The sequence below is a fragment of the Saccopteryx leptura genome, chromosome 7, assembly GCF_036850995.1.
Source record: "Saccopteryx leptura isolate mSacLep1 chromosome 7, mSacLep1_pri_phased_curated, whole genome shotgun sequence".
Taxonomy (NCBI): Eukaryota; Metazoa; Chordata; class Mammalia; order Chiroptera; family Emballonuridae; genus Saccopteryx; species Saccopteryx leptura.
Window position 1 is genome coordinate 37,656,720 of NC_089509.1, and position 17,589 is coordinate 37,674,308.

At 43.1% G+C, this 17,589-nt stretch overlaps 1 protein-coding gene across 4 annotated transcripts in view; it reads left to right on the forward strand.

The window, feature by feature from the left end:
• Positions 1-992: 992 nt before the first annotated feature.
• FMNL2 (formin like 2) overlaps positions 993-17,589 on the forward strand; it is a 350,215-nt gene continuing 333,618 nt past the window's right edge. For all 4 annotated transcript variants that reach the window (XM_066345365.1, XM_066345367.1, XM_066345363.1 and 1 more), the window contains exon 1: positions 993-1,563. In XM_066345365.1, coding sequence (XP_066201462.1) covers positions 1,447-1,563 — 117 coding nt within the window. In that variant the 5' untranslated portion in view covers positions 993-1,446. The remainder of the gene's footprint in view (positions 1,564-17,589) is intronic.

The following is a 17,589-nucleotide window of genomic DNA, read 5'->3' on the forward strand; positions in this document are numbered from 1 at the left end:
AACCAGGATTAGGAAACATAATTTAACCTAACAAAGGACTAATTGCAGTAGTTCAGCCACAAGTCAACCAGGTGGATGTCCTTGAAATCTACAATAGCCGTTGGCTAAAGTGGTTTATAAGGCTGTTTTTCTCCATTCCACTGCTTTGGAGTGCGTAGTTATAGTAGTCTGAAAAGCACTCAGAGGAGGGGGTGAGACCCAATCTTTTCTGTAAGACACCTGGAACAAGACTGTTACAGCCAAAGATCATCTTCGAAGCCTCCCCAAACACCCTGTTCTTATTTTCATCCCACACGAAATAAGCATATTTGTGTAATTTTCTCCTTCACTAGATTTTGAAGTATTTCAGAGCGATAGCAATCCTTTCTTTCTCCCACTAAGGAACACAGTAGCCCATACCTAATAGGAACTGACAGGTGTTTGTTTTGAATTGAATTGAATCTTCATCCAACTCTTGGGGTCTCACCATATATATATGTATGCATATATTTATAGTGGACATTTATAATAAATATCAATAAAAATATATTTAAAAAACTTTTCAATCACACTAAAGAATATGTAACATACACAAGGAAGAGAGAACAACGAAACCAGTATCCATGGACCACAACCCCGTTGATTGGAACAGGACGTTGCCAATACCTTTGAGGTCCCCTGTTGAACTAGATCCTTGTGAACAGTAAGAAGCTTCTGAAATTTAAATCAGAATGCATATATTCAATCATTGATAAGATCATTCATTTATTTGTCAAATGTTTCAGAATTGTTCACGAGGCGATTCTTTCTATTGTTGGAGTGAAGTGGGTCAAAAGTGACATAAGGGATGTCTAGATTGCCTTTGCTGTTTTGGGGCTCTAACCCAGCCGCGCCTTGGACAGCCGGCCTGGTTTCGGCGAGCGGACACTTTGGACCGAAACTACGTATCCCGGCAGTCCGCGGGGCGAGTGGGCGGAGCCGGTCTGGGGGCGGGGGCCAGGAGAGAAGGGGCATTGTGTCGGGAGCGCGGAGCCGCATTTGTCTGCTTGGGGTGCTCTCCGAGCGAGCGTTGTGTTCCGCGGCAGTGGGCTGGAAGTGTCAGCGGTGGCCGCAGCCACGGTGGAAGAGCGAGTCGGAGGAACCACGCGCCGGCTTTCCACGATCGCTGGCAGGGAGCGGCGTGCCAGCGGAGCAACATGCAGATAGGCGCCCGGCGCCCTGACGACCCCTTCAGAGGAAAAGAGGCCGGAGCGGCTTTGGGGCGGCAGGGAGCATGAAGGAGGCCGGGGGGCGGCTCGGCTCGGAGCGCTGCTAGGGAGCGTGCTGCACAGTCGCCGGGGCGCAGCAGAGGGCGGGGAGCCGGGCAGGTCGCACCAGCGGGCGGGAGCCGGTCGCCCGGAGCTGTTCTGATTTCCGACGCGGACGCGAGGGGCTCGGAGCAGCCCCCGACTCCAGCGAATAGCCAACATGGGCAACGCGGGGAGCATGGATTCGCAGCAAACCGATTTCAGGGCACACAACGTGCCTTTGAAGCTGCCGATGCCCGAGCCAGGTGAACTGGAGGAGCGGTTTGCCATCGTGCTGGTGAGTGCGCGGCGGCGGCTGTCGGGCGTGGAGCTCCCGGCCGGGCGGCGCAGCTGACCCCCAACCCCCTCCCCTTTCCCCGCACCCAGAGCGAGCCTCCTGCCCCAAGGGGGAGGTGCCCACCTTCCCCATTGTAGCCTCCCCTTCGACTCGCTCCTCTCGGCCCCTCGTACAGACCGCGCGCTCAGCCCTCTCGGGGTCCCGCGATGGGGCTGGGGGCTCTGGGCGGGCTGCCTGGTCAGCCCCGAACCCATTGTCTGGCGGGAGAGGCACCTCGTAGCGTGTGTGCCCGGGAGGTGCAGCGTGGGCCCGGGAGGAGGGGATGGCGAGCCGCTAAGCAAAGGCTTTTTGTTTGGGGAAAGAAAAAAGCCCGCAAATCCCGCGTCCCTGCGGACCATCCCGCGGGCGCCCAGCCCCGGGCCTGCAGTCCCGGGGCCGATGGGTGCATGTGGCCGGCCACCGGCGCTGCACCGGGTGGCGCACGAAGGGGAACTTGGAAGCAGACGTTGCGGCTGGCGGAGGGGGGCTCCCCTGAAAGGGAAAGAGAAGGAAACCCGCGCCAGTGCGGCACCCTGGTCCCTAAACGAGGAAGGGGGCATCTGAAACCCAGGCGAGAGAGAAGCTTCGCCTCAGCGCGTCCTTTTTTTGGTCTTAAATCTTAAACCACAAAAATGTGCTGTTTTGCGGGGACGTGTTGCGAGCTGTTCTGACTCCATGGGCGACCCCTCCCCTCCCCTCCCCTCCCACACCCAGCCCAGTTCCCGGCTCCCTTTCGAAATCCGCTTCTCCAAGTTTACAGCTTCTCAAATCCAAGACTCAAGATTCTTTTCTTTCTCCCTTTTCTGCTGGGACTAAGTTTCTGGGCGCCTCCCTGCCGGAGCTTGTCAGCGCTGTGAGCTCAGGAGGGTGTGGTAGCCTCCCTCCTCGCCCCAGCTGGAGCGGTCCTGTAGTTGGTCCCCACACTTTGATTTTTAGTGTCCCACCTTCTCGTAAGGGATGCTGTAGGGGAAGTGACCGGGCAAGATCCGACGCGTTACTGTTCTTACACATGTATATTTCCCTTTTCCTAGTTAGTTAGCTCTAAACTCTATGAGACTGGGAATCAAGAGGAACTTGTGCCCAAGGCAGCCAAATTGTGCATTTGCCTGCGGGTTTTTGGCACGTAACCTCACAATCCCGAGAAAGGACCCGAGTCTGACTGGAGCATTTAAATTGTCTTTCTTCAGCCCTGGTTTGACATGGGGAATAATGTTCTGATGACAGGTTAGCTTTTTGTGCTCTTCGGGAGAACAGAGGCCACGAGTTTTTTTCACAACACGGGGAAACTGGGGTGGCAATCAGGAGATAGATTAGGCTGCCGGTCTTGCTGTGAATCGTCTGTGATCTCCCACAGCTGCTCCACTCCGAAATGAAACATCATAGGCTTAATTACTTCTCAAGGCAGCCTAGGTGCATACATGGCTTTTCTTTCCAGAGACGAACCTTTTTAGTCAGAATCTCCTTCCTACCAGACCCATGGTTCTTATATCTCCAGCTCCGGGCTTTCTGTCTTTCCATCTATTCTGTGGTGCTGTGTGTCTGTGTGTGTATGGACTCGAAGTGGAAGGGCCAGTGACACAGGAAAACCAGATGACAGTAATGCAATTAAGTTCTGCTCAACTGGGATAGCATGTTTTGCATGAGCTCTCAGTTACCCTGCTGATTAATAACACATGGTATGAATTAATCTTTAGAAAAATAATGTTCCATCATTAACATGGTTGATTTGTGTTACTATTAAGTCTAGCAGTCAAAAATTTAGTATGTAGACGTTTATGATTCTACATTGTAATCTCCTTGGGGCAATGGTTGATTGTTGTGGCTACTTTTACTCTGCTCACACACAATTACTGGATGCACTTCCTTTTGTAATTGTTTACAATATTGTAAAGCTATCAAAACAAACACACAAAAAACAACAAAAACACACCAGGCTGACCTTTTTCTGAACAGAGACAAAGCTTTTGGGAAAGTCTCAGCTTGGGGCCCTCTTGTTAGGGATACACACAGCCCACTGACATATTGTTTAATTTTCCTTAGTCAGCTCCAGCTGCTCTTTGAAAACCTGCAAAAGGAGTTAAAAGGAATCGAGTTAATAGAAGTTCAGGGTTATGGTGATTTCTTTTCTGGTCAGTTTTCTGAGGTTGTGTATGTGATGCTCTCAACTTTGCTCTTCTTGAATTGCTTAAGAAATCAGCTCAAACCATTTAATTCTGGAGATCAAGCATGAAGGACATATTTTGGATTGGCAAGTTTTAAAGTACACATGTGGAGATAACTCTTTACTCCAGACAGTGGGAATCACTTTGGTATTATTGATCTTACTTTTATTTTCCTATATGATAAAGATCATATGGGTTTGGGAGGAAAACCAGATAGTAATACTGTACATAAAATTGTACAAGTGGCCCATTGTAAGTATGGCTTACTTATATCAGTTAACGAGCCATTTCATGCAGGGAAAAATAATTCCTCCCACCCCCAAGCTGAGAATAGTTAAAGCATTGCGGAAGAGTAAATAAAAATGAAAATAACAGAAGTCTATCTATTTCCGGAGAACTTGAAAACAAACCTACTTAATGGTTGTTTCCCTGCCCCTCCACCCCTTCAGTCTATATGAATTAAATTAAATCTAAAAAATCAGTGGGTGTGAGTGGAAAGGTGAGAAGAGGGAGTAAAAGTACTGAATTAAGATCAGTGGAGGGGTAAACTTTTAAAAATCATAGTTTTTAATAGAAAAAATGGGACTTTTAAATAGATTAATGTTAACTGAGCTTTCTGTAATTAATGTCTAGTAAAGCATGGATCCAAATCTTAGGAGCTTAATCCTCCTAAGGAGAATCTCCCCCCTTCCTGAACTACTTCAGCATTGTTATCATAGTTGTAAAATTTACATTTAAGAGAAAGATTGCTGACTCCTTATGTACATTTAACTATTTGCATCCTTGTATTTACCTTTGAGTTAGAGTTATAAGTGATAGGCCTTCATGTGTGTGCACACATGTACAATGTCTCTTACATTCTTTGATGGAAATATTTCATAAATTATAAGTTCAGTCACCAACTTTTGTTTCTTTAGGATGTATATATTTTATGTATTTTTCAGGTAACATTGGCCTGTATTTTTGAGGTCCCGCACATTTGTAATTAAACATCTATATGGAGCTCCATCATTAAATACTGTCTAATTGTTGGGAACACACACACACACACACACACACATGTCCTTTACTTTTTAAAGATGACACTATGAAGGTGATTTTGAGTGTTGTGAACAACAGATGGTATTTGTCCCAGAATACGCCTTTCTACATTAAACACTCCTAAAATTTACTAATTTTTGGCTTGTAATCAGTTTGTCCCCCCATGCCTTTGTCAAATAGCCAATTTCAGGATTCTTTGAATTTCAGAGGAAAGGATAATTTTAAGCCCTCTAGCCAGCTCCCCTATCTCTGTGCTACCAGATATCAAACTGCTCAGCCAAGATTAAAAAAGACAGATTAGGAAATGATGGCTTAGGGCAGTATTATCCTATGTTTGATACCAGAAACTGCTTTGGTTAAGTGATTAATTTGAGTCCGTTTCCTTCTCAGTTTTTTTCCCCCTGAGGTTGAATGTGGTCATTTTGCTTTAGGATGAAGTGGGAACATTTTCTGAGTACCTACTGTGAGTGCATCCTATGCTTGCATATTCTTATTGAATCCTCACAATAACTCCAGCGATCAGCAACATTATAGTTGAGGAAATAAAGATCACTTAAATTACTTGAGGTCATAGAATAGCCAATCTGGAACTTTAACCCAGATTTGGATTCTGCAGCCCCCATTTTGTTATACTTGCTCAGGCCTAGAACTAGAAAGGGAATAAAAGGGGAGGGGGGCTGTAGCTAACAGTAAAGGTGTAAATAAAATAAAAGAACCCATGTAAATCTGTTCAATGCAAGTTTCAAATGGCAGAAGTGTAGACGTGACCGAAGTGGGGTGCACTTGCTGTTTCTCTTCAGATGTCAGACATTTGGCATCTTCACTATGCTGTTCTGTTTCCAGGCATGAGGTTAAATATTGATTTGGTATGAAAGTGTACTCTTAAGTTTTTCTGGCCAGGCAGACTTGAACTGGCTTGGTGGGGAAGTTTAGGTTTTCTACATCAGAGGGAAGAGGCAATCTGTCAGAGCAGTGCATGTACTCCAAATGTAATGACTTGTGAAAGGAAAAGGAAGGTCAAGTTTTACCATTTAATTTTATCTCCCTCTGCAAGGTGTTGTTTCCTTTCAACCACTTCCAAGGAGAGCTCTAGCTATGAAGTCTGCTGAGCAGATGGATGGGTAGCAGTGAAGTGAGGCCATCACCAGATACAGGCTGATGTTTTCTCACACCCTTTCTCCTGCTGTGAGTAAAGGGAAGGGGAGAAGAGGGTGGAGTGTTGTCACTGAGCCATGATAACACTCTCATCCTAGGCAGTAACCCCCTGAGCTGTTTTATTCTCAAAGGTAGAAGTGTATGCTTAGGACTGTGCTTATCATCATCATCTTGGTACATTTCTTGACCCCCCCCCCCCACATCAGTATATATAGATATCTAGAGTAGATGTTGATCAAAGGCTATATTCTGCATGTAAATATTCGATTATTGAGAAACTGGCAGCAATGTAAACTGGTGAAAGATATGCATGTCCTTAAATCTTTAAGTGATAAGAATTTTTCTTTTATGTGCAACAGAGACAGAGAGGAACAGATAGGGACAGACAGACAGGAAGGGAGAGAGATGAGAAGCATCAAGTCTTCATTGCGGCACCTTAGTTGTTCATTGATTACTTTCTCATATGTGCCTTGACGGGGGGCCTAGAGCAGAGTGAGTGACCTCTTGCTCAAGCCAGCAACCTTTGGGCTCAAGCCAGCGACTATGGGGTCATGTCTATGATCCCGTGCTCAAGCTGGTGAACCTGCACTCAAGCCAGAGACCTTGGGATTTAGAACCTGGGTCCTCAGTGTCCCAGTTTGATGCTCTATCCACTGTGCCACCGCCTGGTCAGGCAAGAATTACTTTTACGCCTTTAAATCCTTAAGTGATAAGACTTATCAATACTTTTACGTGTGGCCTCTCATTTAGAGGACAGCGTCAGCCTGGAAGGCAGAAAACCTAGTTTCTAGAATTCTGCACCAACTTGAGCAAATTAAACTCTTTCCTCTAGCCCTTGATTTTCTTTTTCTGTAAATAGGAGCAAAATTTGACACAACTGTTAGGATAGTAATGAGATTTTTAAAAACCTTAGCACTTGAAAGTGTAAAATTTCTAGAACATAAAATATTATGATCCATTAGCTGACTTCATATGTTGAAGAACTTGTGTGTAGAAAGATGTGGTTTGGAGCAGTGTTATTCAATAGCTGGTCAGAAATTTCATGCCGGTCCGCCAAAGAGTTAATCATCCTGATGGTGTATAAAGATTATAGACCCAATGATCTTTGTCAGATTCACTTATGCTCAGGGTGATTTCTTTCTGCCTTAGCGGTCCTCAAAATAATTCTTCTATTTTCACTGGTCCTCAAGTGTAAAAAAGTTGAAAACTATTGGTCTAGACGAGAGTAGGTTTTCCAGAGTTGGTGACTGAAGGTCTCATAAGCTTAAGGGAAAGTATTCTAATATTTAGAGTTGTCAAAAAATGAATAGTGAGCTCTCCATTAGAGTTGCTCAGACAGAAGCTGTATGAAAAATACTGATAATTGGAAGGTCTTTCTGAACCCAAGACATAGCTAGTGTGTTATTGGCTAGAACTGTGCCTCCTTGAGATGAGTCTGCCACCTGAGGTTATACACATAGAGTGATAGCACCTGAGAGTGGGGAAGGGTCTTGTGTGTTCCCCTGGGTTCAAAGAAGAAAATGGCATAGGCTCATGTTGTTCTGGAACTGCGTTCGACTTTACAGGAATTGTTGCGTGAAGGGCTTGGTCTCGATGAAATGGGCTTTTCCTTTCATATGAAGGGCTTGGGGAGTAAGGACAAGGTGAAGTGGGCTCTCTGACCTTCACGTTAAAACAAGTAATAGATGTTATACAAATGGCTAATGAAAGAAGCACTGATTCTAGATGATTGTCTCTCCTTTGCAGGAGGGTGCCGGTGCCTGGAATCCTTTTAGGAACAATTTATAAAAGAACAAATTGGAATTGTTTAGGAAGGTGGGTAGGTTACAAGCTGTGCAGCTGGTTGGCAGATGCTCCCTTGTAGAGTGGCTCTTCCACACTACAGTGGGGGATGTGTCCCTTCTCCTTTCCCAGGAGTATTTTCCTTGGCTTAGGGGTCGTGGTGTTTGTACGGAGGCTTTATGCACCTCTTAGCTCTCACCTGCTTGAACACTGGCTGCAGAGGTAACTCGCCTCTTGTCTTTCCTTGGAGATGGTGTCTGTTCAGACTGCAGGGTGATGTTCTCTCCTCCCTGGTCACCCCATTCTCTTCTCCAGAGCCCTCTCTTTTGGCATCACATCGAGGACTGTGCGGTTTCTCACAGGTACAGTATAATGTGTAAGCAGTGTCTTGGAAACAGCTGGTAGGCTGGAGAGCTGCCTCATGGACTGTGATTCAACTAAGGCCCACAGACATGGACCAGGATGGCTGGGAATCCCATTCTTGGGAAATATCAAGTTCCTTGAAGGCATAATGGTATTTGATGCAGACAGATGGATAGAGTGTACTTTCTTTTCACAGTCTTAAAAGACAACATGACTGTTGGCATCAGAGCTCGCAGGTAGGTACCTTATGACAAACTTTTTATAGTTTCTAGGTCATGCCCAAGGTGTCCCCCCTCCTCACATCTTCAGTGTTCTTGTGTGGTGTGAAACTGATGTTGCTGACTCTTATTGCACATGCACCTCACTCCACCTTCTTCTTTGCTGAAGAAGCTGTGTTGTATTTGTAAGCCTCTGTATCCCTTGCCACAGAAGCTTTGAAAGGTTTGAGGTGTTGAGACCCTGCTGTTTCCAGCGGTAATCTCCTTGGCTGCTCTGTGGTAGAAGGTGCCCTGGGCCTGCTTTATACTAAAAACTTGTTGGCTTTGGGAAAGGTGTCCGATCATTCACATTTTTGACCCCGTGACTGGTGCCTGAAGGTAACAGACCTTACCTATCTCAGGTGCTGCCTTGAGTTGAGGATTTAGTGAGGAAACTGACTTTTTCTTTGTCCCCGCTCTCTACCCCTCCCCCAGGGAAGCTTGGCTGACTGCTTTATTTAAGGTAGGATAACGAAAGGATTGACAGGCTAAAGCTGTGGTTCTCAAATGTGACTGGATATTGACATCACCTTGAGCCTCAGAATACGGATACCTGGACAAGAGTGTGGGGGTTACGGGGTGGGGGGGGGGAGGGGCACAAAGAAAACCAGTTAGAAGGTGACGGAAGACAGTTGGACTTTGGGTGATGAGAATGCAGCATAATCAAATGTCAAAATAACCTAGAGATGTTTTCTCTGAACACATGTACCCTGATTTATCAATATCACCACATTAAAATTAATTTAAAAAAATAAATAAATAAATAAAAAAAAAAGAAGAATACGGATGCCTGGGTCCCACTTTCAGGGGTTCTGAGAAGCTTGTCTGCAGTGTGACCCGAACATCAGGAACTTGACAATAGGAGATCTGAACGTGCAGCTTGAGTTGAGAGCGTTGTGCTGCAGGAGTGGGTCTTGCCCTTTTTCTGCTTCCCCCAAACACCAGACAGAAGTTAAAACCACAGTGAACAAAGCAGATGAATGCAGCAGGAAAGGAATTGTTTAAGAGGTAGCAGAAAATTTAGAGAACTCAGGCATAGTGGAGAAAGGTTAAACAGACAACAAAACTAAAGATGTTGGATTCAGCCAAGATCAGCAAGGTGAGAAATGTAGAAGAAATGGATCAAAGCCCATTAAATGTTAGACTTATATAACTATTTAACAAATGGCCATCGAATAATCATGATGGAAGTTTGCAGAGAAAGTTCTGTATGTTATAACTAAGGAGGGAACGGTGACTCGGAGGTGTATTTTTGTACTAGAACACTCAATAAATCAACTGTATTTTTGCTTAGGCCTCTATTCTCCAGCCTAATTGTTTGTTGGTCCAATGCAGGCTTTTTGCTTTGATCTCTGGTTTTACCACTTTCAAAGACTTGATGAGCTTGGCTTCCTGGAGTGAAATTCAAATACACTTGTGAAATATAAACAACATTCATTTATTAAGAATTCTATAATCAAGGCAAATTGGCATGCTTATATAAGCAATTAGCTCTGAGAATAGAATGAGAAATAGGATGCTAGGTCAAGAATGAGCTGATTGTTCTCAGTGCAAGACTCTATTCCATTAAAAGTCATAATATAAGCAAATACACATTCCTCTTATTCATAATCTTTAGCATTTGTGGTTTGGGATTTGAGGACAGCATATGTGGTTTTCTGAACTGAGAGAGTAGAAGCAATTATTGTTCCATTTTCATCTAGAAATAGAAATAAATATTTCAAGGAAATGTAGGTAATTGGTTTATGACCAAACAAAACTTTCTAGTAATTGGGAATAGGGCAAGAGAAGATATGGATTTATGGGAATACTAAAGAAGAATAATGAAGTTTTATTTTGGTGGGGAAGATAAAGACGATGCCTGTTTTGCAATGGCAGAAAGATGGAAAATAATCTCGTGTCTTCAGTGAATCATGTTATTCTGTATAGAAGAAGCACTAGGATAACCGGTAGTAGAATGTTAGCTGGAACCTGGTTAGATTTGCACCATGGCAATGCTCAGTTTGAGCAGTAAGTTCAGTATTGTCGAATGTCTTACCCTGAAAGCCGGGCGCCTTAATGCAAAGGCGTGAGTCAGATGAATAGCTTTACAGATTTGTTTCATTTCTGGCCCTTTCAGTCCCCAATATGTTCAGCCTGTTGGTTTTTCCAAGGAAACCTTGCCTTTTTAGTGATCATGGAGTGTCTTGTCTAATTAGGATTCTTCATCCCCCAGGACTTCTGCCTGGTGAACCTAGGACGCCAATTCAGTGCAAATGACTTGGGACCAGGACACTGCAAATTTGGAATTTGTGATTCCCAGGCCTTACTGTAAATCATTATTTTATTGGCAGCTAATCAGGCAGTCCAGATGTGAACCCAGGGAGACCATTTAGAACTGTGTGGCCTCCTGGAGCTGTGGGACCAGCTAGCTTGCCAGGGCTGAGCCTCTCTACACAGGGAAGTTTTAGGTCTGCCTTCTGGAAAGCATTTGTTTGGTTTAGAAATCTCCATATCATCTGTGCATTTCCCAGATCCCAATCCTCATTTAATGGAGTGATACTTTAACATTGGACATCTGTATTTTTGTTATTTTTACCATAAATTATCAGAAATTCCAAGGTTGGCCTCAGGTGATTTTTCTGTTGATAATGGAAAAACTTAAAAATTCTTTTTTTGGTTGTTATTTTGGAGAATCAAGACCCATCTTTTAATCATAACTGAATATTTGTATTGAAGAATAATATACAAAGAGAAATGAGCCCACATCATTAAGCGTACAGCTTGGTGGATTTCCACAAACAACACTGTTTTAACCAGCCCCTTGATAAGGAGTCAGGTTTTCTTCACACAGGGTTTGCTTTGGCTCCTTGCCTCCCCAGCCACAGTCGCTCACCTGAACTTACTGTTTAAGTGGCTAGGCATAGAGTAGACCACAGGATTGTGCCTTGTGGTCTGATTCTAAATGACTCTAACCATGAGATTTTCACCACTTCCTTTGAGAGATTTACTCATTTGGAGTAGACCTGACCATTAGGAGATACTGACATTGTAGCATCTTTCTATTGCTTTTAGTTATATCATTATTGATAACCCTAATGGTATTTGTGTGAGTGAGGTGTGTGTGTGTGTGTGTGTGTGTGTGTGTGTGTGTGTGTGTGTGTGTATAGTATCTCTGTTTTTCATCATACAGAGAAGAGGACATTTTGATTTATGTTCCTAGAGAAAAGCATGGATAGGCAGGAATTTCCACAGTGAATATGGCATTTGCAGTTTGAGTTTCAATACTGGGAATTATGCACTTGTAGATACAAGTGTTATTTATTTACTATCAAGCCTCAGGCTGGCCTTTAGTTTTTGCCATCTTTCTTGATGCTTCTGAAATATTACAAGGTGTAAGGTTGTGAATTTCATCTTCTGGTTCAATTTTCCCATCAAAGCCCTGTTATTATTCCAGACCTCAACCTAATGTGAGAGGGCTTTGCCATGTTTGTTGCTAATGGTTTTACCTCTCCTCCGTGACTTCCGTGCCCGCCCCCCAGCCTTCTCAGCGAAGCCTTCCACTGTCTGGCCAGACCCTCTCTTCTTCTGTTTCTTTCCTTGACCCAGACTTGGAGTTTGCTTTCTCTACTGTGCTCAGAACAGGCCTGCACTTTTCCTCCTTAGCTCTTTTCTTGAGTGAGTCTTCTGCTTACTGAAAATATGTATATCCAGCTTTCAACGCTCTTCTGAAATCTCAACTCTTCCAAATATCCTTGCAGTCAGACCACATGAGCTTGGGGGAGGTGGGAAAAACAACTCTCCTCTCTTTGATCTGTTTATAGTCGGAATAGTATGAGTTATTTCTCTTACTCATGAGGCCCTTGATTAAATATCACCTTGTGTGAGACGTGACTGTAAAATAAGGGGAAGCTTTTATGTGTAGCTTTGTAGTCATTCATTAAACTCTCAGCTGTCTGTTTACGTCCATGTTTTTACCTGGTAGTTCACACTGTGGGCTCCTGGAAGGCAAGGATTGTACAGGTCCTGGCACTTTTCCTTGTCTAGCACAGTGCTTGATCCAGGGAGGGGTCTTAGCAGAAAACGACTGACTTGGTTAGAGAATGGTGCCCACTGCTCTCTGAGAACCTACTTAGCTGACCACACTGGGCTGACTGTTAATTGTACATAATTGGCCTTTGTGTTGAAATGAAACTTTGTTATAGATTCTTACTCATCTTGGTATTCCCAACACCACTTGACTGTACTAGATGCCCAAGAATACTGAGTGTTCAGAGGTAATAAGTTGGCATCATGTTTCACCTGACTCCTTACCAGAAATTGGTGAATGGGGAGAAGAGGTGTGACGATTGAAATAGCCAAAGAGAAGTCAGTTGCTTTTCACCATCCCTAAGCCAGGTTTGTGTCTCATGATGTACTGTCATCAGCGAGTAGTAGCACAGGGCTTTTTTTTTTTAACATAAAATGTCCTTCATGGTACTTTCTTTTACATTTGGACTGAGGTAGGTTTAAGTGAGCCGCATTCACTGTTTTGGCATAGTAGTGCTTTGCTGTTTACAAAGTGCTTTTAAATGATCTTCTCTGAGTCCTAGAGTTCTTAATAAAAGAGGCAACTAGGACACGAGGGTACGTGGCTTGAAGTTACACAGGAAGGCCGTGAAGTTTGTCATCCAGTCCTAGGTCTTTTACACCAAAACTCCAGGGGCATTTCATGTAAAGCCACGTGATGTTTATGTGCGCACTCATGTTCTGTCCTGTCCTTTAAGCATTTCTCTGATGCTCTGGCAGTCCTTTTCCTAGTGAGACGAGGGGGCTCAGCGTGGCCAAGTGGCCGTTACCCAATGATGGATGCAGGATTTGAATTCAGGCCTTTAGGATGAGAGACCTGCTTCTTTCTACTGTATTGCATTGTATATACTCTCTCTCTCTCTCTCTCTCTCTCTCTCTCTCTATATATATATATATATGTTTTGAGTTGGTTATAAGATGTCATTAAATGTATACTGCTTTTTAAAAAAATGTATGCTTTTCTTGTTCTTCATGTACTCTATATTAAATTAATTCACATACTAGCTATGATTTTTATGAGTTCAGCATCAACATAGTTGTAGATATACTAAGTTCTGAGTGTTTAGAAAAAATTTATTTGGAAAAGGAAGTAGAGAGATGTCAGCTTGGTCCCAACCACTGCTAGACTTTCCTCTTGATTCTACATTGTGCAGTTTTGCTCATTTGTCACTGCTTATAAAAGGGCTTCCACTTTAATTAGAGTAAAAATATTTACTGAGCACTTACCGTGGGCCAGGCAGTGTTGCAGGCACTGGAGGACGGTGCTGCGTGAGGCTGGCCAGCTGTCTGCCCTGGAGACAGTCACAGTCTCCGCTGGGAGACAGCATGGGGAGCCAGACATGCGCAGGGGACACAGCTGTGTAAGTGGGCCTGTTCCGGCGCTGTAGAGAGCTGTGTGAATACACGTGGACAATGTAAGGTGGCGCCCTCTTGGTTAAAGTCTGTGTGGTGGGGAGCTGGCAGCCAGTGTGTGATCAGGTAAGAGCTATTCAAGCATGATGAGTATCTATGTTTCTCCCCCTCCTGGCTCAGAATGGGGTTCCACTGAAATGAAGGGACTGGCACGTGCAATGTCCCTAGCCCAGTAGGCTCCAGCGCTCACCTGTGGGGAAACTACAAGGCAGAGGCGGGGACTCTATTTTCTTTGTCATGACAGAGCTATTTTTTGTAAATGGCTCTGTGCAGTCACAGTTCTGCCATTTGTTAAATTCAAATGATTTCTAACAAATTATCGCTGCAGTCCTGTCACTGTTCTAGAGCCATGGGACAGAGTTTCTGAGAATGGAGTATCTGATTAGTGTGAACAGTGCCCATCTCAGTACAGGCACCCTGAGGGCTGGTACTTGCAATGCCCCATTCTCTGTACTTGAAGCCATAGGTTGACCTGGGTCAGGCAAGATAGAAAGAAATTTCTTTTTTACTGTAACTTTTTACTCATTGCTCTGATTTTTTTTCCTTTTTCTTTTTTTTTTTTTTAAGAAAAAATTTATTTTAAGGGCATACAAGAGGTTTTTATTTGGAAATGAAAAATAAAAGTAGTGTATAGTTAAAATTATCCCTACAATTCCTTAAGTTGCTCATGAAGCTACAGTAAGCACAGTTCTGGATTTGTGGCCCTAGAAAGTAATTCTTATACAGGTTAAAGTTTGAGAATCTCTGAGCTTGAGTCGGAGAAGCCACGACAGCAAAGTGTAAGTGCAGCTGTCTGGGCATTGAGACCATTCTGCCTTTAACTATCAGATCTCTGGCAGGGACTGGAAGATGGGTGAAGTCTACCATCTTGCTTGCCTATAGGGTTATCTATTCAGTGTCACATTAAGCCTTTAAGTACTATAAGTAGACTTCTTTCTTGCGAGGATTTTAAGGTAGCCCTCAAGGTGAATGTGGGTTTGATGCATGTGCAGCAATAATAACAATATAGTCACATATATTTCTTTTTTTAAAATTCTTTTGTTTAATTTAGAAATGAAATTTAATGGGGTGACATCGGTCCATAGGAACACATAGGTTTCAAGTGTACCTTTTCATAGCATGTGAACTCTTCATTGCATCCTGTGCCCTTTTCTTTAATCACTTCAGTAAACATGAAAGGTATCTCAACATACCTGCAAGGTACATAGCTTCTATTTCATATGAAACTCCGTACTAAGAGTTGTTAAGGGAGTTGCCTGAGGGCGCACATTTCTTGTAGGAGCTGGAGCTGAAAATCAACTTTGTTGATTCTAACACGGTGCTCCTAACATGCTGTGTGGAGTCTCATTTATGAAAAATGAGCATGATAAATATAAATGAATGGTTCAAAGTAAATTGAAAGCCCTGTGAGGGTAAGCTCTGTATTTTCAGCACATATTAATTTTGTTGCTATCTTCCCAGAACCAACAGCAACTATATATTCTTTAAAAAAATTTAAAGATAAAATAAGAACTGGATGAATAAGCCACTGTCCACTGTTGAAGCAGTAAAGGCCAAATAAGCTTGTGATCAAATTGGCTTTTTCCTTGTAACAGTTGTCTTCTGAAAGCTTTCTGAAGGCTCCTTTCAGACAACTGTCTCTGAACCTTTGTTTTTTTTAAACTGTCCCTAGTAAAATGGCCTTGTTGTTACAGCTTGAAGGCTGTGTAGTAAGCTTTTTTTTCTTTTCTTTTTTTTTAGTAAGCCTTTTGATCAGTCCTCAGTGATAACCCATACACTTGGACTTCCTTATGAGAGGGAACAACTGTAATTATCTTGTATTAGTAAGCATTGTGTTGGGGGATGCTTGTTTTTAGTAAACAAATTCCATATAATCTCATTCATTCCTTCAACAGATGTTTTGTTCCAAGCCAGACCAGCCAGGCACTGTTAGGATGCTGGCACACAAAGGTGAATAAAGCATCATCTCTACTTTTGAGGGGGTTAACTGCCTAGTGGAAGAGATAGGCATGAAAATGAAAGAAAAGGGGGGGGGGGATTGTACTATGGAAGAGCATGTAAGGTTACAGTGCTGTAACATTTTAGGTTAATACGATAAATCTGTACAAGTCCATAAATTTGCTCGGAAGTTGTAATTCATAAAGTACAGAAGAAATGAATTTTGCTCTGCCTGAATGCCTAAAGATTCAAGTGTGCGTGTAAGTGTGCCTGTGCAAGCCACTTGGAAGAATCTGGTAAAAAGCACTGATTTTCAGAGACAGCCTTTCAAGTGGAGAGCATTCTACTCCAAAGGGCCACAGACTGAGGCTTTCTCCAAGGTGGTTCCTTTGCATCAGAAACTAAGTAACTGTCTGCTGCACTCACTTTGCTAGAGACCTGGCAGTCTTCTCTGCAGAGCTCATTGAAAGAAGTGATGGCATTGGACCCAGAATGAGCGTTTAACTGAACTATTTAAACATATGTTTAGTTTAAAAAAAAAAAAAAGCTTGTTGATGAGCATAGGCTTGGGAATTAGACCTGAGTTTGAATCAGGATTGTTAACTGGTCAAGTGTTTGTAAACCCCAGGTAGCCATGTCTGTTCTATGAGTTCAGAGCCACCTCTTTGGGTTGGTGGGAATATTAAATGGCATTACCTAATCTAGTCAATCTGTGGCATTTGGGTAAGCGCTTTGTAGGAGGTGGTGCTTCTGATTATTTTGCACTCTTTTTATTTGCCTTTATTAAAGCACTGGCTTTAGGGGCTAAGTGTGGACTCTAATGGGGCTCCAGTTAAATCATCATCAGCCTGAATGTAAAGAGCACCCAGAATTGAACTGACGCTGGCTTATGCTTGCTCCTCTCATTTTAAGATTGCACTTACTGACACTCTTTCGTTTATAAATGTTTCCAAAGGTCTGGTCCATTGTAAGTAGCTTCTATTGGTTATTTTATCTTGACCCCTGTATATTTTGTGCTGTCTAGAAAAAAAGAGCCTGGTGCTTCAGGGCATTGGACTCTTCTATTTGAGAGTCTGATGGAAGTGTTAACATTTTCATAATTGGAGCAGATAACCACCATGCACTATGCAACAGTGTGATTCTGACTCTTAAGCCAGTTCACATGAGAAATTACATTCAAGTTATGACCATTTGGGCTTTCAGTAAACTGCTGTTGAAGTTTGGTTTTGCTCCAGCTCCATTCTGGGATAGATGGAGTCATTTGGACTTTATTCTCAATTCCAATAGTGGCAGAAAAAAAAGAAAAAAAAGGATTTGTATGACTTAGGTATAGATGGCTTTGATTTGATTGAGATAAGAGCATTGTTAAATAAAAAAGCTTCATCCTTGTCTCAAACCAAGGATACAGTGCCAGACTTTTCTAGGAAACAGGAATGTCATTATAGATTGCATTCTCCCAGCAACGCTTGCTCTACCCCCCCCCCCCAGGCTCTTGATTAATTTATTTGAGTTATCTCCTACACAGTCAATCTTGCTGAATCAGACAGTTACGCTGATTAAACAGGCCAATCCCAAACCACCATCCAGAAATGAGAGTCTCAAATTTTCTGAAGATGCTTTTTACACACACTTCTTTCTTACTTCCAGTGAGGAAATTTGCTCTTTTGCTCTCAGCTGATAAATGTCGCTGTTGCCCTAAATTTTATAGTAGCATTCTACTTTTTAAAGTTACTGAAATAGAAGAATATTTGATAGAACTTTCAGACTGCTATGTAATAAAATAATGTGTTTTCAGAGCCTTGAAGGCCCTAAAATCTTGTGGGCTGAAG